Source organism: Macaca nemestrina, chromosome 5 (genome assembly GCF_043159975.1).
Source record: "Macaca nemestrina isolate mMacNem1 chromosome 5, mMacNem.hap1, whole genome shotgun sequence".
Taxonomy (NCBI): domain Eukaryota; kingdom Metazoa; phylum Chordata; class Mammalia; order Primates; family Cercopithecidae; genus Macaca; species Macaca nemestrina.
In genome coordinates, this window is record NC_092129.1 from 16,352,723 (window position 1) to 16,376,251 (window position 23,529).

At 42.8% G+C, this 23,529-nt stretch overlaps 1 protein-coding gene across 6 annotated transcripts in view; it reads right to left on the reverse strand.

Moving 5' to 3' along the window:
• LOC105492092 (FYN proto-oncogene, Src family tyrosine kinase) overlaps positions 1-23,529 on the reverse strand; it is a 181,520-nt gene that overhangs the window by 30,472 nt on the left and 127,519 nt on the right. For 3 of the 6 annotated variants that reach the window (XM_011758983.2, XM_071096334.1, XM_011758987.2), the window contains 8 exons: positions 22,743-22,839; positions 16,261-16,359; positions 12,320-12,423; positions 11,202-11,351; positions 8,364-8,528; positions 4,554-4,733; positions 2,934-3,010; positions 2,683-2,836 (listed from right to left, as the gene is read on the reverse strand). In XM_011758983.2, the coding sequence (XP_011757285.1) occupies positions 2,683-2,836; positions 2,934-3,010; positions 4,554-4,733; positions 8,364-8,528; positions 11,202-11,351; positions 12,320-12,423; positions 16,261-16,359; positions 22,743-22,839 (1,026 nt within the window). Of the gene's footprint in view, positions 1-2,682; positions 2,837-2,933; positions 3,011-4,553; positions 4,734-7,790; positions 7,947-8,363; positions 8,529-11,201; positions 11,352-12,319; positions 12,424-16,260; positions 16,360-22,742; positions 22,840-23,529 lie in introns of all 6 variants that reach the window. The other 3 variants (XM_011758991.2, XM_071096335.1, XM_011758988.2) reach the window with 2 other exon arrangements.

Genomic DNA, 23,529 nt, shown 5'->3' on the forward strand with positions numbered 1-23,529 from the left:
GATGCATGGCTAATCCTCTCCAGCTTGATTTTCAGTTGTTTTTAACACTGACTTGATGAGCAGCAGGCAGCATAACTTAGGATGGTAGATGCAACAGGGCCAGCCATATCTGGATTCAAATCCTGGCTCTGCTCTTTTACTAGCTGTGTGACTTTGTAGAAGTTAGTTAACCCCTCTGAGTCTATTCCTATTGTTGCCCTGTCTGGTCCTCACGTTTCCCCTCCGGCCTGGTACCTGGAAGGTATTTGATAAATGGCTCTGCCACTTCCTACCCCTCTGCTGCAGGACAGCATTTCTTTTATTCTCCTTGGACATCCGGGGACCCCCCGCAAGCTTCGCTTTCCCCCTGCCCAGTTCAGTTCTCCAGTTCACTTACTTCTTCCTTCTTTCTTTCCAGTGTTTGGCATGGATTTGAAGGTGTTTGGAAAAGGGAGGAAAGAAGAAAAATGTTTGAAGAAGGAAGGATGGGACCCTAGATTTGGAAATTAAGTAAAGAAATGCAGTACCAAGGCTACAAGGTTGGCCTTTTGAAAGGGGCTCTGATGGCACCTGGGGACACGATGGTGGAGCTGGGCAGCCGGCAGAAGGGCAATCAGGACAGCTAATGCAGAGGAACAGTTCGGGGCCAGGCTGAGGGCAGCAGCCTGATGGGAGGGGAATCAGCGAGGGTGCCAATCACCCAGGGCCACAGCCTGAGGAGCCTCACTCCAGTGAGTAAGGTGTGGACTAAACCCCCAGGCCCTGTTAACACTGTTAACAGCACCCCTGCCTGTGTCCTCTGGCTCCTGGCCTGGCAACCTTCTCATTTACCCATGGTTCATGAGCATTAACCACAAACCCCAGAGAGTCCAAAGTCCAGGAAAAGGGGAAAAACTCAACTCACACACAGAAGGGTGAGCACACGGCTCTATTCTAGCCCTTTCCTTAATCAAATATTCATGTCTCACAACCTTCGCCCACTCTCCTTCCAAGTCTAAGGAGCTGGATCTGACAGACTTGCCTCAGGATAAAGTCCCTCATTCAGGGCAAGTCTCAGATCCACTGGCACTCAGGTCCTCTCGGCTCCCTCGCCTCAAAATCACATGCACATTCCTCTCTGGACGGCCAGTGCCAATCAAAGCTGCAGCGCGCCTTTGATTAGAGATACAGCATGCCATCTGGCCCAGCACCGGGGGTGTATGTGTGTGTATAACACACGGGCAAGCTTGCTGTGTGGGCATTTGGCTCCAGGACAAGAACTGCCACGTGTTGGGGAAATTCAAATAGCTGAGCTGTCTGACCGACATGTAATTCAGCATTTGGACAGTATCGGTAGCAGCCAGGGTCTTAGTTTAACATTTTTCCTCATCACTTGAGACTGCTAAGAATGCTTCCATTCTTAGAGTCAAATGAAGGGAGAGGATAATTGGCATGAAATGAAAGAATCAAGAGGAGGAGGAACAGGGGCAAGAGAAGGAGGAGAAAGAGAAAGAGAAAGAGAAAGAAAAGGACTCCAGAGGTGGCCATTATGAAATGCAGTAGAAAGCACCACCCTGTAATACATTCCAGTCACTGCTCGGCTTTGCTTGGGATGACTAGGCTTTGGTTAAAAATACCAACAATGAAAGTTCCCCCCTGCTCCAGTTATAAACATTATGTTCTACATGAGGAGCCTATATTCGATTGCAAACTGCATACTTAGTCCCACAATTTTACCTGGTGACCACTTTGTAAGTATCCAGAAACAAAGAAAATATTCCTAAAAACTCCTTTCTAGTATCTGGTGCTCTAATAGCACCCGAAAAGCCGCCTCACTGGAATGGCTGCTGAATTGATATATTTCACTTAAAGGCTAATTGATAGAAATTTTTGCAGAGGGTGGGATGAAGGGGATGATGAAAGGAGGTGGAGATTTTCGAGGAACTATGCTGTTACCATCTATAGTCTTTCTAACTCCTCTCTCCACTCTCCCTCTCCCTGCTCTGGACCCATAAGGATTCATCCCTGAGTTCCTGTGACCTGTACTTCTGGTTGGGTCTGGTAGAAGACCTGGAAGTGGACTAAAGAGTGGGGTTGGGTATGAGTCCCCAGATCCATTCCTGCCATCTCTCTCTACTGAGGAGGCCCTCTCTGTGCAGTGGCCTATTCTGACTTCTTGTGCCCACTTCTCTGCCTCCTTGCCTTTGAGGCTTTGGTTCTGTTGCTGTTACAGGCTCCGAGATACTGCACCATGCTCTGTTGGCTTTCTGAAACCCTGCCTATACCTTTGTAAAAAACTCATTTCTTAACTTCTCTAATTTGAACATGCCTTCTGCTTTCTGCTAGGACACAGACTGATTGAACGATGAACTAAAACTTGACGATCCCTTGGCTTTCCCCAGCCTTCTTTCTCCAAAACCAGAGTATCCTAGGCCTAGATGCTGTGAGGAGACCAGCATGAGCCAAGAGGACCACAGCAGCAAATACCAATACCCACCCACCCACCCACCAAAAACCAATATCTCATTCCTCCACTCGGCCCACAACAGTCTCCCACCTGCAGAGCTGTCAAATTCCTGCCAGATCAAGGAGTCCAAACCCAGCTGACGAATGACATTTCAGGTATTTTCTGAAGGAAGGGAAGGTAAGGAGGAAGGAAGGGCCATGCGGTAAGTGACTGTTCTCATGGCTGTGATCACGAGCCATTGTCATTCAAGTGCCCACCTTGTCTTGCTGTGTACTCATTGTCTTCGATCAATCGGGCCAATCCGAAATCAGCAATCTTGCATATGAGTCCATTCCCCACTAGAATGTTTGCTGATCGCAGATCTCTATGGATATAATTCATGCGCTCGATGTAAGCCATTCCTGCAGCCACCTGTGGAAACCCAGGGAACAGGACATGTTACACCATGACCCAATGTACTTACACGTCATTAAACCTATGGCACATCAAGTTACCCTGCAGGGCTTACCTGTGCTGCCATGTCCACAAGATTTGGTAATTTCAGAGCTCTTCCTTCTCCATCTTTTAAGAAATCCAGTAAACTTCCTATGAACAAAACATAAAATCATTTCAATGTACTTTGAAAGATAATTCCCAATGGAGAGCTGTATTTGGTTTTCTTATTAAAAGTAATAAGGTAGTCAAATGGAATAATGCCATCCATGGGGGGGGAAGATTTATATAAAAAAGCAGGGTAGAAAAAAGTATATGCATGGAGAAGTAACAGTTTTACCTTTTAAAAACAAACAGCATTAATTCCATTTCTAGGAATAACAATATATATTTGATAAAACTAGAAGAAATGGGACTCAATCTCCCTTTATGTCATAAAGAGGAACCTATGAAGAACCGCACCTCTTCAATCCCATTCTCCAATCACCCCTGCACAAAGAATGGATGTGGGGAAAATACAGCCCAGCTGAGTGGTCCAAAGCTGTGGTCTTGGGACTAGCAGCTACCACAACACAAGGGAACTTGTTAGATACGCAAATTCTCAGGTCCCATCCCAGATCGAGGAAATCAGAAACTTTGAAGGTTGGGTCCAGAAACTTGGGTTTTAAGAAGCCCTACAGGTGATTCTAATAATACAAGGTAAAGTCTGAGACTCAGTAGCTTAGCTTATTTACAGATTTTGAATCAAGAAAAGACAATCTGAAGAATATGGGCGGGGCAGATGGCTCCCCTTAATTAGATCATAGCCAGCCAAGCCTTAAATCAGACATCTGAAACAAAACATTGGAAGCTTCAGAGCCACTAGTATAACACAACAAGGCAGGGATAATCATTTGCAGAAGGTGGAGGCTTATGATGGTCATCAGTGATATTTTATGCTTTAATCACAAAGTTATTTACAAAATAACCCTGGATACAAAGGACAAAAAACAGTTTGCCAGAAAAAAAATTTCCATTATATTTTAAAAGAAAGTACATGGAAAAGAAAAATTACACTGGTATCCTCTGATGTACAATGTATTGCCTTTCAAGACTGTTTCTTGTTTGGTTCATCTATTTTTCCAAAACAAAATGATCTCTGGTCTTATCCCCAACAATGCTGGTTTGATTAGAAAGACAGAGGGGTTGTGGGGGAGAGAATGTGAGAATAAATGTGGTCTGTGAAAGCATGTAATTCATCATCTGACTAAGAAGAGAGCTGGAAAAAAATAAGATGTTCAAATGATGGAGACTAAACTTAGCTTAGAGAGCAGTGTCTGATATTAATTGTTTAGCCCTGCCAAAAGGAAATGCAACAAAAGCTACTACATTCAAAATAACAGCAAACTATCATAACCCTCTGTACCACCTGATATTAAAAATGAATGTTTTAATTATGGAGAGGAGCTTGAATTTCTGACACACATAACATGTAAAAGGCATTTGGCATTTCACAAGGATTTGGGGCGGGGCAAACTCAAGGTTGGTATGTTTTTAAAAATGTTTTCATTAATGAGTGCATTAACTGGTGGTTCCTAATGGGAATACTTGACCCAGGCAGAAACTAGAAAAGAAGCAAGTAGGAAGCCTCCATTTCTCTCCCTCAAACAACCCCTTAAGGCACTGTATGCTGGAGACAGGAGAGGCTTTGCCCAACCTTTATTCATATACTCGGTGACGATGTAGATGGGCTCCTCAGACACCACTGCGTAGAGCTGGACCAGCTTGTCGTGCTTCAGCTTCTTCATGATCTGCGCTTCCTCAAGGAATGATTCGGGGGACATTGTGCCTGGTTTGAGAGTCTTTATGGCTACTTTTGTGTTTCCATTCCAGGTACCTACAAACATCCCAGAACATGAAGTCAAACCAAAGATCTTCTTTTGATGGAAAAAGAGGGTTTTGACCACCAGCTATTTGCATAAAATTAGATTTTAAATTTAAAACACTTAATACAGTTTTTGTTGAACAAAGACATTCAATTGCAAGGACTCTGTCAAGTATTTTAACAGAAAAAAATGTGTTTCTTTGTGGGGATGGCAAGGATGGCTATATTAAGATTTATAATTCATTGAAATGTTTTAAAATTTTGAATATATACCACTCTGGCTTTTTTTGGTGCAGTCATATGATTACACATTTATACCAAAAGCTCTGGACCGCTGTTTACAGTGATGAAAGTCCAGGGCTTGGAACAGGCCTGGCCATCTAATAGCTGTCCCTTAGGGAGCACAGTGGGCATGGAAGAAATTAGATTATTTAAGTTTATGGGGTGTGCCATTTAAAAATATGGCACCACATAAGGATGTCTGGAAATTACCTTTAGACTTTCAATGTCTGCAATGGACAAGTTACTTGACTGCGTCCTTGTACAGGTGTGCCGAGCGTGCTGATAAGCACTGGCAAGGAGCTCATAGTCTGCTTGCCAGTACTTCAACCAGGTAAGGCAAATTCCTCAGCTTTACTGATGGCTAGCCACAAGAACAATGGCTTCCATCAGCTAGGTAGACAGGGGAAATTAAACAGCAGCTGAGAGGGAACAGAGATATTTAAATTTAGCATGTTAAAGAAAACCTAGCAAATCTGAAGGCAAGGCCTGGATTATGATTGTCATCAGTTAACCTCATCTGTAAAATACAGGAATGGAATTGGATTATCTTTTGGGTCTCTTTCAGCCCAGCATTAAAAAAACAAACCCACACCTAGGTTCCATGTGTATTCCATTATTAGACCTGTGATGTTGAGGAATAACTGTATAAAGGGGAAACAATCTGCTAATTTAGATTATTTTCTATTTGTAAAAGAAGACTGCTTTAAATTAAGATTTTTATATTTAATATAACTGACTTTGGAATTTAAGGATTCTGTAAATTGGAGTTCTTATTATCCTGTTAAAGACATGTTCATACAATTACAACATGCAACCTACAAAATATAAATTATGAAAAAACAAGTGGCTTAAAGAAAAGTTCATTTAAACTTCATAAAATATCTGCCCACTAAGCATTCACGGGAAATTTGGTGATTTATAGGTGATCTTTGCTATTTAAGACTCAGCACCCAACATTTTAAATACATTAAAATCTTCCTCTGTAATGCAAACCTCATTAATTGCATAGACACCCATCCCAATTCTGCTGGGCATGTCATCTTGTGTTTATTGGGAAACAAAATGTGAACAGGATATGTCATGATTTAAAGTTGATATCTGTAAAATTTGAAAACAAATTTTCTTACAGGGTCCAATTCTCCGTGATTGTGTGAGTAATTTGACTAATATCCTCTATTATTAGAGGGTGAATGAGGAAGAAGGAGGTCATATATTTTATGATACTTGAGATAAAGTCCAGAGAGAGATGGACACAATAATGTGGATTTATTAAACTAGCTAACTCATACATATATATGTGTATGTCTGTCTATTACCTATTTATCCACCTACTTACCTACATATATCTTTGTAGTACTTATCACTTGCTGGGCTATATGTTTTAAGTGCTTTAACTGTATTAACTCTTTTTTTTTTTTTTCTTGAGACGGAGTTTCGCTTTTATTGCCCAGGCTGGAGTGCAATGGCACTATCTCTACTCACCGTAACCTCTGCCTCCCAGGTTCAAGCGATTCTCCTGCCTCAGCCTCCCGAGTAGCTGGGATTACAGGCATGTGCCACCATGCCCAGCTAATTTTGCATTTTTAGTAGAGGCAGGGTTTCTCCATGTTGGTCAGGCTGGTCTCGAACTCCTGACCTCAGGTGATCCACCTGCCTTGGCATCCCAAAGTGCTGGGATTACAGGCATGAGCCACTGCGCCCGGCCACCTGTATTAACTCTTTTAATGCAGACTACACCTAAAGATCTGTACCCACACATAGCAAAGGGTACTGATCAATACTGTTTTGAATGAGTTCTGAGGAAGGAAGATGGAGGATTCCATAAGTATCAATATTGTTTCACTGAAACAGGTTTTTGAGTGGGGCCTAAATCCATGAATTGTTTCTAAGCAAAGCTGCAACTGACCCAAAAGGGCTATAAAAGAAATTACAAAGGCCCAGTGCAGCCAGCCTTATCAATGACAATCAAATAAAGAGAAGTATGTATGTCTACTGAGTATCTACTATCTGCAAGGGACTTTAAACATATTAACCCATGTAATCCTAAAAATGATCCTATAAAATAAGTACATTCTGGCCGGGCATGGTGGCTCACGCCTGTAATCCCAGCACTTTGGGAGGACGAGGCGGGCAGATCACCAGGTCAAGAGATCGAGACCATCCTGGCCAACATGGTGAAATCCCGCCTCTACCAAAAATACAAAAAATTAGCCGGGCATGGTGGCAGGCACCTGTAATCCCAGCTACTTGGGAGGCTGAGGCAGGAGAATTGCTTGAACCCGGGAGTCGGAGGTTGCAGTGAGCTGATGTCACGCCATTGCACTCCAGTCTAGCGACAGAGCAAGACTCCATCTCAACAACAACAAAAAAGTATCATTCCAATTTTACAGAAGAAAAAACTGAGGCTTAAAGGAGTTAAATATGCCCTTATTTATGGTTAATTAGCTAGTAAGGATTCAAACCCAGGCCCATTGAGCAAAATGCCCACGGTCTTTCTTATGGCTGCCCATATACAGTATCTTACCTTCCCATTTCTTAGGAAGAGGAAACACCAGATTCGTAGTGTACTGGTTTCCTGTTCTGCGGGTGCCTTAATTAACCACATGAAGTAGGACAGATGAGCACAGCAAGGTATCAGCATATTCTGAAAATCTGGATGGTCTGTGCCTGTCTAGTTATCCAGGTTAAGTGTCTTTGTCCCAATGGCTGTGTGTGCATTTTTGTTCAAAACCATCCTTTTAATCGGCTTTGAGATGCAGCCAAAACAAAATGTGCCCTCTGCCTTACCAAGCCACACTTCAGCGAAACACCCCTGACCCAGCTTCTTCTCCAGACACAACGAACGACGTGCAACTTCCCAAGCATCTTTAGCCAATCCAGAAGTTTGTGGGGTACAACTTGATGCAATCACAGTTAAGTTAAAACACAAACCATCAGCTTTCTCTACAGGAAAGGGAATTAATAAAGAAAACACAGTCCTTATAATCCATAATTACGCATGCACTAGGAAAGATGGAAGGTGACTTGCCTGTTAGGACGATACTTAACAAATATTTACTTTTGGAAATGAAGGGCAAGACATTTTATGGCAGCTGGAACATTCCTTGGACCATTTGCTGGTTTATGAATTGAGAGTCATGTAATAGTACAACTTGAGCCATTTGCCAGTTTTGCCCACTTACTATCTTTTTTTTTAGAAATTCCAGAATGTTAAAACCAAAATTGAAATTATTATTCCCCACTATTAGGAATTCAAACTTTCTTCCCGGTCACACAGTCTTTATTTTCACCTTCCATCTTTGGTGTTTGGGATTTCCCAAACGGGGAAGCTAATAATAGAGTAATTGAGTCTCAGCATACCCATCCATACTTCCCCAAACTGCCCATTTCCCAGTCTCTTGATCAACTGCAGGGATTCTCGAGGGATTTCCCAGACATCTTTGGTTTTGACAGACAGATCGGTAAGCCTTGGCATCCCTTTGTGACAGGGAACTACTAGGCGGCAGCAGAGACCTGCAGCTCTCTCTGATGGAGCAGGGCAGGGGCAGGAGAGGGAGAGAAGAGCAGAACACATGTAATGACAACACTCCTAAGTGTAAACCCACACGAGCGGCGCACAGTGCTCCTCAAACAGTGCTACACCAGCAGACGACCACACACATTGTGGAACACCAGCAGCACACAGCGCTACACCAGCAGACGACCACACACACGGTGGAAGATCAGATGCCACACACAGAAACATTTTCATTGGAGGTAGAATAGAGGACGTTTTAAATTTAGACTACTCCATAAGCCCAGGTACGATACAGTCTATACATAGACATACACACAGGCTGCTTTGGTTTCTGTACTCACTGAGTAAGAAAAACGTTTTCAGCTCAATGTGCTCATAACATGTTTTTGGGAATGCTGAAAACATCTTTGCTAATTTCAAAAAGTGGTTTTGGATTCAAGAATGTCAACATGACTGCTCCTCCCCACCTTTAGTATCTAGATTACCCAGGGGATTAGGGATCTGTCTACATGACTATAGTTAAAATTATAACTTTAGTGGAGGATTCTTCTACAGAACATTAAACTGTCATAAACTAGTAAGGCTGAAGATTATAAGTGATGGGGAAAAAAAAGAAGTCACTTTTTTTAGTGATTTCTTTGGCTTTCTAACTGATTCCATTCCACCAAGTCAGATACTCCTGGGCTGCTGCTTTGATATTTTCCATTAAAAAACAAACAAACAAACAAACAAAAAAAACCACCTTTTACCAGTCTTCAATGTATAATTTAGGTGTCTGGTTTGAAAGGAGAAAGAATGGAAACTAAAATTCACAGAAATTCAAGATGTGAAAAAAATGTATTCTTTACAAAAAAAAAAAAAAAAAAAAAGGGAAAAGTAGTTATCACTCGGAGGTTTTTTTTCTCTTTGTCTTCTTTCTTTCTTTCTCTTCTTTTTTAAAAAGAATATAACCTTTTAGAGTCTGGCAGTGCTAAGGAGAACTTAAATGCCAAGTAAAAATCAGTCAGGCGAAAAAAGGTAACAAAGAATAAGAAATCAGGGAGTGACAAAAGCTGACAGAGCCTGCCCTGGGAGGCGGACAGACCCCCGCTCCCTCCCGCTCCCTCCCGCTCCCTCCCGCTCCCTCCCGGCAGTCCCCGGAACCAGGGAAAGCAGATGTGCTGCTGGGCTGTAACTTGCTTTTTACTCCTTTCTTTTTGATGGAATCAGGCTCTGAGATGTTTAGGTAGGAAATTATTTATGTGTCAATATTTCAAAGGCATTTTATTGTGTGAGAGAGAAAGAGGGAAGAGGGAAAGCCAATATAAAAACAAGCCTAACGTGAGATGGATTTTTTTCCCCGAGATTAAAAAAAGTGTCTATTGTTCACATCTCCTCCTTCCTTCCAGCTCTACAATGTTATTAAGGTGCCCTTTCGAACACAGTATTTTCAAATGATCCAAACCCTGGGGATCCTGCTGATGTTTGGCTGTAATGAAATATATTTCAGCATTTGAAAAATCCTTACAACATGCAGGCATTTTGAGTATATCACTTAAGCTCAGGGAGATATTCTGTTCCGTTTCTCCCAAATGTTTCATTAGAATCCACATAAACCAAGTTAGCCAATGCCATAATCAACTAGTACTGCAAGTGCTGTGAATATGCTCTATTGTTCATTAGTGCCAGGGATCAACAGACATTTCTTATTGTCATTTTTGAAAGATTGCTTTTTCATGCCAAAAATTATACATACATATTTCAATGATTGTGCACAGAGCAATAGTAGAGGAAAATCGTATACTATCTTTTGAGTCTTGCCTTTGTCCTGGAGAACAATAGAAAATGGAGAAATGGGTCACACGAAGAAAAAACCTCTAGGCTTAATAGGATATAGACATGTGTCTGTACATGTGCACCTATAACTACAGGCACATGTGAACATGTATTATATAGTGGTATATAATACTTGCTAATCTAGGAAAGAAAGCAATCATTTTAACAATTGCACATAAAACCACAGTCTTTGATAAAATGTATAAACTGCACACCTAATATTTATATGTTTTCAGAAACAACAAAATAATGGTGATATCTGGGTGTTAGGACAGAGACTGATGTGCGTTTTAAAAGTTTAATTTAACACAAGACGACGTAATAGATCTAAGAGCTGTGGGTCGTGTAAGTCTAAGTCTAGTTAGGAAACAGCAGTATTGGTGGGGAACATGATAAATGGCTTGCATGAGAATGAAATGTACGTGCAGCTATTCCTGCAACAGTGCTGAGTGTAAAGTGATGGTGGAAAGCCAGTATTCCTTGTAGGAGTCCCCATGTAAGCGCCCTCCGAGAGACTCCTTCCTCATATGCAATGCAGGGGGAATGGGAAAAGACAACTTGAAGTATTTTAGGATGAAGATAAAAAGACAAACAACTTTTACAATTTAACCTATTGCTTTCTACTTGGGAAACAAAAATATTATAGGATCTTTGGACAAACATGTGGAACTAATAATAACAACTACAGTAGAACAACAGCAATAGAACCTATTCAGCCAAGTCCCACCATTAAGGGCTGGCAAAGAAAACATATTCTAGGAGTGATTTTGTACATAATTAGTTTTACCCTTTCCACTTTCCTGCTCTGGGCCTATCCACTCCCTCCAGCATCCACATGGTTAGTAGGCAGTTAGAATTCAGGTTACCTGAGTAATGTTGTACAAGCTGCTGAAGGGTTTCAAACTGGGCCCGGGTGGTAATGTAGTATCCACCGTTGTCAAGTTTGCGAATTTTATAATGTTTGACGTGGTCTCCTTTCATATCATCCCAATCGCGGATGGAAAGTGAATAGGCACCTGGTAAACAAGCAAAGCATTAGCAGCTCCAGTCATTTAGACTATTAGCTTGCTTTTTAGGCCTCATTTTCTTGACTCTGATTAATAATTACCAAGGATACACACACACATGTACACACACACACAGCATCTCCACTCAGTAACAGGAAGAAGATGCTTCTTGATGTCCTGCAAATGTCAGAAGATATTAGCAGTAAAATAATTCTGCACTTGAGACTGAAAGCTTCCTGGATATTTTTCTTAAACACACTGCTCAGTCACCCTTGTTGTATAATACAGCGTAGACTCAATTCCGACACTCCTTCCCTCCAGGGTAGAGAGAAGGACCACGATGCACGGCTGAGTTTGCTTCCCCTGTCTTCTCTACCCAGGGGCATACTGGGAGGTAGCGGCAGCATGTGCAAAAGAAATCTAAGGCTTTTTTCTCTAGAAGTGAGCTCCAAGCTTCTGTTTTACAACACTTTCCACAGGAACAGATAATCTGGTGGATTAAGCTAGAGGCCCCTACTCTTTTCTTCCTTAACCTATCTCCTCTTGTGGGCTGTAATGAGTGGTTAAATAATGAAAAGTCCAACAGTTGGAGGAAGAGAAGTGAAGTCCTCAGTTATTTAAAAAACAAAAGGAAAGCAAAAACAACCCATATGACTGGCACCCGAGGAACTAAGAGTTTCAGAAAATCGAAATTCTAAAGGACTTCTGAAAATTCTATGATCTTGTGTGCCCGGAGCAGTAAAGCCGCCCCCAGCCTGTTTCAGGAGGAAGGTCTGGATTTGGAGCCTCTGTAGTTCTTTTGGTGCTGTCTGCAGTTCTAGAGCCTGGAGGCAAGACTGAAAACAGGACTCCACTCATAAGGCAGGGAGGATATGTGCCATTTTAAAAACCTTGTACATTAGAGATAAGCCTTTCGTCCCCTCTGACTAATCCACAGATTTGAATGACAAGCCAACTTCTTCAACTCGTTGTCTTACCTTTGGTGGTTTCACTCTCGCGGATAAGAAAGGTACCTCTTGGGTTTCCAAAGGACAACAGCTGTCGCTCAGCATCTTTTCGGCCAAGTTTTCCAAAGTACCACCTTTAAATGAGATCAAGGAAAGAAAATACTTCGTAATAGTCATTTACAAAATGCAACAGCATAGGCTGTTTTTTTTGCCCATGAATTCCCCTCACCTCCGATTTAGTCCTTAGCCTTTCCCTGTACGTATTTTTTCTAGCTTAATTCAGTTCCTTTCCAATCTATCCTGGATTCTATCCCTAATTCATCTCTTTCACTCTTTTAAAAAAATCAGATTTGAATTGTGGGTTGTTTTCCTCCCCTCCAGACGTGACCAGAACTGGTTTGTGTTAAAACCGCCATCTGTATGCAAAAAAACCCAGAAATCTAAGACCTTGATTTGAAATGGCAACTGCATGAGACCCTCTCCACACTTATTTAAAAGACTCTAGTCTGGGCATGGTGGCTCACGCCTGTAATCCCAGCGCTTTGGGAGGCCGAGGCGGGCAGATCACCTGAGGTCAGGAGTTTGAGACCAGCCTGGCCAACATGGTGAAACCTCATCTCTACTAAAAATACAAAAATTAGCTAGGTGTGGTGGTGGGCACCTGTAATTCCAGGTACTCGGGAAGCTGAGGCAGAAGAATTGCTTGAACCTGGGAGACCCAGGTTGCAGTGAGCTGAGATTGTGCCATTGTACTCCAGCCGGGTGACAGAACAAGGCTGTGTCTCCAAAAAAAAAAAAAAAAAAAAAAAAAAAAAAAAAAAGGCCAAGCATGGTGGCTCACACCTGTAATCCCAGCAGTTTGAGAGGCCAAGGCGGGTGGATCATGAGGTCAGGAGATGGAGACAACAATCCTGGCTAACACTGTGAAACCCCGTCTCCACTAAAAATGCAAAAAATTAGCTGGGCGTGGTGGTATGAGCCTGTAACCCCAGCTAGTTGGGAGACTGAGGCAGGAGGACCGCTTGAACCTGGCAGGTGGAGGTTGCAGTGAGCCAAGATCGTGCCACTGCACTGCAGCCTGGGTGACAGAGTGAGGCTCTGTCTCAAAAACAAACAAAAAAACAAAACTCTTGAATCTCTTGATATCTGAGCATTATTAACTGCTGGGAAATAACAAAACACAGCCTCAATGTATATGAAGATAATTAACAAGCATTAAAAAAAGTCAGAATAGATAGATATGATATGAATAAAGGAATAGTATTTTCAGTAACTTCCTACCTATAAGAATTCTGAGAAAAATGCCCGTGAATACTTATTTGTATTTTGCTTTCCCCCAGGTGTGAGGACTTGGATAAGTAAAGGCATTTGCCAGCACCTGGATTGTGATCTGTGTACATCATTATCTTCTTCTTCCTCTTTTTCTGTTTTTTTCTTGAGACAGGGTCTCACTCTGTCACCCAGGCTGGAGTGCAGTGGCATAACCACAGCTCACTGCAGCCTTGACCTCCCCAGGCTCAAGCAATCTTCCAACCTCAGCCTCCTGGGACAACAGGTGCACATCATCACACCAGCTAATTAAAAAATTTTTTTTGTAGAGGCTGGGAGTGGTGGCTCATGCTTGTAATTCCAGCACTTTGGGAGGCTGAGGCAGGCAGATCACCTGAGGTCAGGAGTTCGAAACCAGCCTGGCCAACATGGTGAAACCCCAACTCTAATGAAAATATAAACAATTAGCTGGGCATGGTGGCATGTGCCTGTAATCTCAGCTATTTGGGAGGCTGGGGCATGAGAATTGCTTGAACCAGGGATGTGGAGGTGGCAGTGAGCGGAGACAGGGCCACTGCACTCTAGCCGGGGGACAGAGTCAGACTGTCTCCCTATGTTGCCCAGGATGGTCTCAAACTCCCGGGCTCAATTGATCCTCTTGCCTTGGCCTCCCAAGTGCTGGGATTACAGGAGGGAGCCATCACGGTTGGCCCTGTACATCTTTTCCTTGGCACAACTGTAAGGACTGGTTACTGTACACCTTTGAGATCTGTGCTCAGTCAATAAGCGTGCCCTTAAAATGACTTGGTGTTGCAGATATTTCAATATATTATCCCTGAACAAACTAATGATACTCTGTGCCACTTCAGGAGGCATCACATTAAGTCACCTCAAGACTTTTGTTATTTGCCTTATATCCTCCCCCTACATTCTCAAGCCTTAACCAAGCCTGGCAGTTAGTTACTATTTCAGCACTAGGTGCTGAATGAGCAGCAGGTGCTCCCCAAACCCAAGGGAGAATGCTGGAGCATTCAATTGGAATGTGTGTGTGGGAACCATTTTTAGAATATTTAACTGTGAAAGAATCCAGATTCTAAAATGAAATTTCAATTCATTATGCCTGAATATAGGTATTATGAGTTCACTGTCAAATTCTTTTGTGAATTAAGCTTCACTGAAGAAAAGAGACACGGCGTGTTAGCTCCTCAGTGAGTTTTAGAAACACCAAAATGTGCAACAATCCTTAATCTAGCACTAGGTGGTGTAAAGACTATTACGCCAATTATTTGTGAGAAACGGCTTTCTGGGTTTGTACCCATAACCCAATTAGAATGCCGTGTAAGACAGTGGTGAAAAAAGAATTGTTAGAACAATGGATTGCACCAAAACAATAGTATTTTAAGATAATAATAGTTAATTACACATGTAAAACCAAAGGCATTATTTTAAAAAATAATACTGTTTAAAAACAAAATATTTAAAAAGTTGACCATTATAAAAATAACTTAAATATATAACTGACAAATTCCCAGTTAAATCAGGGTAATGCTACATTTTGGTGGTACTTTTTATTCTGAAAGAACACAAAGATTTTTGCAAATCTGCCCTAAAATACAAATTAAAGACAAATATCTTGATTCACTGATGATGAAACACAGTCACTGGGAGAAAACAACAACTAAGAACCACTGAGTATTTGAGAGTGAGAAACAAAACAGATCCTCTTAGAGGGAATACAAGGGAATTAAAGAAGAGAACAATCCAACTGGGGATTTGGCTAGGGTGTGGAGTCTAATCCCCCTTGCGCTGCTTAAACAAATCCATGGTGAAATTAAATATCGGAGCCAAAAGTTGGGCTTGGTGACTGACTTTTCTCAACTCTCTTTCTAGAGAGGCGAGACCCAAGGTGTCAGGAGGAGGCCAAGTTCCTGCATTTGGGAGATCATGGCTCCATCTCTCCTTCCCTCAGTTCACAAGTCAGAGCTGGCAAACAGCCACTGGCAGTTCTTCCCTTTGGGAGTGCCCATGAATCCCACGGGTCAGGGGAAGGGAGAAAGGATATCCCTCTAGATCCCTCAGCCTGCTGAACACCTTCCTAAACTGCTACCAGTTGAATAGCTGCGCCAAATAACTGCTCGTCACTATTTACTATCAAAGAAGCCAACTGAGGTTCCAAATCACTGTAGTATTTCCCAAGTTGGGAGGACACACTGTATATGAGTCACTTTTACCGGGCATAGGAGATGTCTTTTCAGCACTGTTTTAATATTTCTGATCACGCTTAGGAGAATAATCTTAGGTTAATCTTTGGCAATTACTTGCTACTCTCTCCTCTCTCTCCCCGACAGAGGGAGCAGACTGCGGGCTTAGAAACTTGGGTCGGCAATAATAAATATATGATCTAGCTAGCATTTCATATTTTTATGGCTACTTTTAATCTATGACAAGTTTTACTGGGTTTTCATTTAGGATATTGATAGAAAGTTTTCTTTCAAAATAAGTGAGCTGGCTTCAAGAAAAACATTAAGTTAATAACAGTGCAAGTATTACACAGGGTAAAAACCAGGGCAGAAAGCCTGAAAAACTCAGCCTTAATCACTGCTGTGAATTTCTTCCCCCTCCTGCCCAATGTTAAATGGCATTCTATTGTGGCAACCAACTTTTAAAATCAAGTAGTTAAGTGAAAATAAAACGAAACATACTCTTCTGCCTGGATAGAGTCAACTGGAGCCACATAATTGCTGGGAATGTAACCTGTCTCTCCAGTTGTCAAGGAGCGGGCTTCCCACCAATCTCCTTCCCTATAAAGAAAAAAGAAAAAAGAAAAGTAAATATGTTGACCATTTCAACAGCTTGCAGTTACAGACTCACTGTGGTCTGAAATGTGTAACTGTCACCTAATGATCCTGCCACCTGATTTCTCCCATCTATTCCTTTACCCTGAATTCCAACACAGCCCCCACATGAAGGTCAGAAGGTTCCAGTTCGAGTCAGCCATGAGATGAACCCATGGTGGTCTCTTGTCTTAGTCGTGAATTAAGAATGTGGGACCCTGGCCATGAGAGGTCTCCCTTGGTAGGGGGCATTTTGCTTGGTTAGTGTCCTCAACTTGGACAGAGGGAAAAGGAACCCAGCCTCAGCCAAATTAAGTAAAACATGTTAGCTGCAGATCGTCTGGGAAGGGAAGCTTGTTAGGAGGTCTGAGGCCAATCTGAGCTGCACGGTGCTGCTCCCCTACTGTAAGCACCTCTCTCTTTCAGGTTCCAATCATGACATTAAAAATGTTAACATCCTAACACTGGGAGGTTAGGAGGTCTGGTGAGCGATGAAGGCATGCTCTAAACACGTGCCTGGCTTGCTCTCAAAAAAATGGGGAGACACCTCTCTACAGGCAGAATGATGAAGACTAGAGTAGGCTCGCCTTCCCCAGGCATTTTCAATCTGAGGTGATTCCATCAAATGTCCAGAGCACTGGCCTGAGGCTGATGGGCAAGTGGGGAGGGTGGGTATGGCTGCATGTGCTCGCACACAGGAAGCACAGAAACTCGGCAAGGGAGTGAGATTTTTAGTCGTGCCACTTTGCACTGCCTTAGGCTCCATGCCACAGCACGGCAGTGTGGTATCAACCTGGGGAGCTCTCAGAGGAGGTGAAAGGGGAGCTTGTAGCTACTTTCAAAGCCAGTGAGTACATTAAGCAGTTCAAGTTCATCTGTTTAGATTCACACAGGGCTACCTGTGACAAACAGCAGGAATGGAGTGTGTACCTCATCCCATTAACATCGGAGAGGCAATGGCTGTGGCGCTGTGGCTCTGACATCCATTGAGTATCTGCAGAACCTTCCAGCAGCCCGCAGTGAACGACATGACTGCCCTCGAGCAAATCAGACCTCCCAGCAAATCTGATCTCCTGGGGCTTGGCACCTTCTCTTCCTCCATTTTTGGTCCTTGGAGGCAGCAAGCGAAACTCCAGGCATTTTTTAAAAAACTCGTTTTTTTGGCTGAGTTCTGTGTCAAAGCTTTCAGCCACGCAAAAAAATGTGTTGGCTTTTGGCCATGGTAAAGATGCTCCCCAGACGGATTTAATCAGGTAGAGAAAAACCAGCCTCCACATGAAACTTGAGCCTTATTCCAGAGGCCGCTCTCTAAAGCTGGACTCTGAGCAAGGTGAGCAGTGAGCAATGCCTCCAGATCGGATTTAACAGAGCAAGAGAATAAAGGTGACAAGCCAGCGCGTGCTGCGGGTGATGTTGTGGGAAGGTGTTTGGTGGCATAAGGAATAGAATAGCCCACAAAAAACCCAAGGTGCCGGCACAGGTTTTTACAACCTTATGTTTCCATCAGTTTCCTAATCTCTTTTTTTAACCCTATTACAAATCCACCAAAAGTACAGTACTCATATTCAGAAAGTTCTTTATTCATAAAATTTAGTTCATGTCTAGATTTATTCATAATCTTAAATTTAGTTCATGTCTAGATCTTTGTTAGGAAATATTTACACACACTGAAGAACATAGGTACAGCACATACGAACCCCGTGAACCCACTGCCCAACTTAAGAGCTAGATCGTTACCAACTGGGTGGGATCTGCACTGTGCTGCTCCCCTACTGTAAGCACCTCTCTCAGGTTCAAATCATGACATTAAAAATGTTAATATCTTAACAGTTTGTACTGGTCTCACTTCTATGCCTTCCAAAAGGAATACATACAGTTGTAAGGATATCATCTAAGAACATATGTGGAAGTTTATTTTTTTCTTTAAACACTGTATGTGTTTAAGGAAATGGCTTCGGAGACATAATCTTCACTTTAATATATTGACAGCATTTACTGCTCTGAAGTTCCACTAGATGGAGACATTTCATCATAAAAAGTAACAATACCCCGCTCTTCCCCCTCCACCCTCTCCCGCCCAGCCTGGGAAATGCTCCAAAATGGCGAGGAAAAAATTAAGTGCTTGTAGCAGAGGCTTATTGTTTTTTAATGCAAGATAACCTTCATCAAGTTAGTTCTAATTGAATTAAATTAAGAAAAAAAATGGCTAGCATCAATTTTAGGGTATCTGAGGATGTCAATGGGGGCGGGAAGCCAATACATTTCGCTGCAGGCTGGGACAAGCCCAGCCTTATTCAGGTGATCTGGCATTAATGAAGTCATTTCCAATTCAAATCTAGCATTAACTATCTCATTTTGGTCTAGGCACCTAAATAGTGTAGCACAGATCAGAATGCAATTATCAGCTCATTCTAAAGTCATGAATCAAGAATCCATGATTTTCTCACTTGACCCTGTTAATCTCACAAGGGGTTTCAGCTACTCATGAGAAAGATAAAATCCTTGATTTCTCTTTTTCTAGGCTTTCCAGGGTCGTCATCTTCATCAAAGGAGACATAAGGTGACAAAGATTCAATGTTTATTATGTAGTGAACCTCACATGTTGAGCCCAGAGAGGCTGGTACAGACCCAAAATATTCATCAAGAGCCTCTGAGCAAATGAGTAAGTCATCTTTTTGATACCCTAGAAGCACCAACTCACCTATAAATAGACATACTCTATATTCATGTTGGTTTAGGAAAATAGGATCTCTACTATGTTATCTTTTATTTGTTGAGTTACTGTGGGTAATTAGCATTGTTAAAGCTGTATTTCTTTAAGCTGTTCTTATAGTTCAGATTTTTCTTTAATTTACACTTGGTGAGATATTCTTTGTTATCTTGTTCTAATTCAAATATATGATTTAAAGCCTGGCGCTGGTTTAGAATGGCTTTTAAGGTTTTATAACAGCTCTCTCTGTTCCTCTGATTTAAAGACTTGTTAAAAGATTCCATGCCCCCACCACACTCCACACCAAGAAAAGAGCCTACTCCCAAACCCCAAAGTTGCTCACAGGCTTGTGGGCCCAGGAGCTGGCAGCCCTAGAGCCTTGGAGCCAGGGAGTAGTTATTTGCCAACAGAAGTCAGCCTTGATCTGCTCAGTAGCGTAGCATTTTTATTATAAATGCTGGATTCTTTGTAAATGTAGTCACTACCCATCTGATTTTTAGAGAGTATGTCAGTAACAGTTTTATCAAATGCTTGGGTGGGGCTCTAAACCAGGATTTTTTTTTTTATCACAATAGAGAAAAAAACCCTGCCTGCAGCTGTGACCACTACTCCACTCTGTGTAAAACACGTATTACATTTATAGAGTCACTGTTCCTAGATGGTAAATGACTAGTCTTAAAATGTGAAAACAGGGAATACAATGGATGAACTTAAATATTTTGCAAAATGGGTTCAAATTTAATAATGTCCTAATACATGACACTGAGCTCTTACAACAGGTCAATGAAGCACCGTTGCCCCTTGCTGGGCAGCAGGAACACCGCCGCTGGGTACATACATACATGCACATCCCATGGTGTATGCTGTACTTTAACAAAGCCAGCCCTGTGGCCTCCAAAGCCACCAGGGCTCCCACCAGGGAAGGGAGTGGGAGGACACACACTAGGAGGTGTGGCAGCTGCCCTGGCAGAACAGAGCCCCATTCCTCCCTCTCCTCTGAGGACCAGAGCCAGAGGCGGGAGAGAATGGGGGAGGGGAGGAGCCACATGCCATCTGCTTCCGTATTATTGCTTTGTTTTTCCTTCACGATTTTCTCTTCCCTGTTATTACCCAGGACTTCAGGATATTGTCGTGTTACACAAACCTTATTTTTCTTTTCTATAACCTTGAGAAAGGGCATTTTAAAATTCCACTGATATGGAATTCCATTGGCAGAAAGGAAGAACATTAAGAGGAAGAGAACCTTTGTAATATTTTCCTCTACAAGAACAGGGTTGGAGGCTCAAAGGACTCTGTAAATATCAAAGGCCGTGCATGGAAGTCACAAAATAGAGATTGAGACAGATTGGATCCTCCTTAAGTGTTTCTCTAAAATTTCAATTTGGTGACATTGCAGATCCTTTCCAGATTAACAAAGGAAGAAGCCATGGGATTGACATCGGCAGGGACTAACTTTCCAACGCCCTCCAGCCTGATGCACAGATGCACGTGCAGTGTGGACAAAGCCTCCTGAGAGCTGGGTCTGTGCTCCTACTATTCCGTGGTTCTTGCAGTTGAAAGTTTACAAATAGTCTTGAAATTTCTAATCAACCTTGGCATGTAGGGGAGGCTAAGGGGCGGGGGACTTCAGAATTCAAAGTTAATGGACTCCAACAAGCAGCAAAATAACAGCAAGGAGGTATACCAAGAGAGGATCAAAGCCCGATCCCCTCTTCCCCAGCCCCGGTCAACTCTCCAAACCTTCCTGTTACTTGAAGGGTCCCCTCCCCTTTGATAAAGTACCTGGGCCTCTCCCAGATCAAACCTGACACTGTTCTCAGGATGCCTCCCTGCACCTCACCCTGGGCTCTGCCACCTGCCAGCTCCGTGCTCTGGGGCAGTTTCCTAATCTGGGCCTCTGGCTCCTCAGATGTCAAATGATGACGTCGATGCATACCTCAGACAGTTGTGGAAAAATGCATGAGAACGTTTGTAACTTAGCGCATGGCTGGTACTTCAGGAGCCTTCAGTGAATGACAGCTGTTTATTATTTTTTTAAAAACTTCCTGTGGCTACAGGAGGATGACTCCGGGGGGGGGGGGTAGGTGACACTATTCTTGACCTGGGTGGTGGCTGCACAGGCATGTTCAGCTTGTGAAAATTCAGCAAACTGTATACTTTTTGAAAATTGTGGTAAAATACAGGCAACATAAAATGTATCATTTTACTCATTTTTAAGTGTACAGTTGAGCGGCAGTAAGTATGTTCACACTGCTGTGCAACATCACTGTGGACACTTTTGATATGTGCACTATTCTGCATGTATTCCAATAAAGAGTTAAAAAAAAAAGCCACCCCACACCTTTGTTAATGATGACAATCCTAATATATGTTTGAAAACCCTGTGGCTATGTACATTGTGCTTTCTGATGTCTGGAAGAGACTCATCAGCCCTTTATAGCGGTATTCAGTTCTTGCTGTTGAAAGGCGGCATATCCTCAGTGCATGGTTCTGTGAGCCAGGGGGCATTCCCGGGAAGGGTGGGCTTTCCAAGGAGGCAGTTTTCAGGCCTGAAGGAGGTTCCTGTGGCAATCAGCACTCCTCTCTCCTGGGACGTGCAGTGTGACCAGAGCTGCGTCTTACTCCCTCTGGCACATCCTTCTGGGAAAGCTGAGGAGCTTGCCTCCAAGTCCTTCTGCTGACGTGGAATCTGGTTTGCTCAGAGAGCAGAGGAGAAGCAACCAGACTTGGTGGCATAGAACTTCCTGGTGTGCCCCTCAGCCCCTGCGTGGCACTCTTTCCCAACCACTGGGGGCACTCATAGGGACGCTGGAGATGCCTGGCTTGCCGATGTGGAACCACCCGACACTTTCTTCAGAGCCTAGATTTTTTCTGAAGGGCCTCATCTGCGCACACTGCCTCCATCTAACAGAGGAAGTATTTATAAACCATAAGAAAATCTGACCCATGTTTACTCTTCTTATGGAGGTATTGAAAGCAGGATTTGAAAAGTAAGTGGTCCTTACTCTTGAAATCCCCCCACTGCCTGTTTAACTGTTGTTCCTCCTGGCCAACGTTAAACAACCATGCAGCATATTCATTCATGAGTGGGTGAAATCACTTCTTTTGGCTCCAAAAGATTCCAGTCACTCCCAAATTTTCATTACAGTGAAACGCCTCCATGGACTTCACCAATGAAATGTTTAGCAGTTTATAAAACAAAGAACTTGTTGCAAGCCTCAAGTGAGGGCTTAGCTAGTGTAACATGTGAAACGTGAAGAAAATCTCAAGGCAGAGAGCATGAAACGTGGGTAGCCAAGGCTTGTGCCAATCACTTGAAACTGTAGGTTTGTAGAAACACTCAGGGCTATGGAGAGTGATGCTGGTGATTTTACAACCTTTAAACCTAAACCAAAACCAATAAACACGGACTGTGCTAGTATTTTTGGTACTCTCCAAAAATCTCCTTGGACACACAGTGCCATAAAATACTGCAGTGTGTCACTGACTCTTCTTTTTCTCATAGTATATTGTTGTAAACTAGTGAATTTAGCGACTGTTCTTTTAGGATTTCAGACATCTGAAGAGGTGCAGACCAGAAATACAAGACCCCTTCCCAACCTGAAAGGTATACATGCTTCTCCTCCCTCTCCAAACTTACGAGCTGTTCAATATTTGAAATTTTTCTCCTTTGTGAAAACTCAGGTCATCTTCTGTCCGTGCTTCATAGTCATAAAGGGCCACAAACAGTGTCACTCCTGCCAAAACGAAATTCACAAGAAGGGAGATTATTACACAAGGGGAAATTAATTCCAAGAAATTAGATCTTCACTAAAATCTCATTCTCACAATCTACATCTAGTCAGCACTAATAACGTGATGAGGTGTTGTAATTAATGTGTCAAAACCAGAGTCACAGGGCTGTGTTTATGCCTTGGTCTTTGTAGGGAAGCCTTACTGGATCTGATAAAAACCTGCAGCTGAAGGGCTTCTTTCTGTAATAGCTTTGAATGAGTGCTGAGGAGCAGGGAGATACTAAAATCACGTCCCAAACAAAAGGGCAGCGTCAGCATCAGGGTTCAGGTTCGCAGGGCTCTGTGGCAGTTACTGACATCCTTTGCTGGTCACGTCTTCTCCTCCACTTGGAGCCCATGTTAGGTTCTGGGTAAAACGGACCACCCTTTGCCCTGATAAAACAGTAATATAGAGTGTAACAGGAAAGACCTCCTGCAGCTTGGGGACATTTAGAGAAGACTCTTTCTGTAATATTCACCCCAATTAGAGGATGTACTGCTCTCGGCATCTGCAGTTGGGTTTGCAGTTTTGTGCTGCTCAGCCCCACTGCTGAAAATGGAACCCTCTCCCTTGTCCTCCTTCTACCTTGAACTCACCTCTCCTCACACTGTCTTGTAGTGCTCACTCTTCCTCACATCCACCCTATGTCGTCT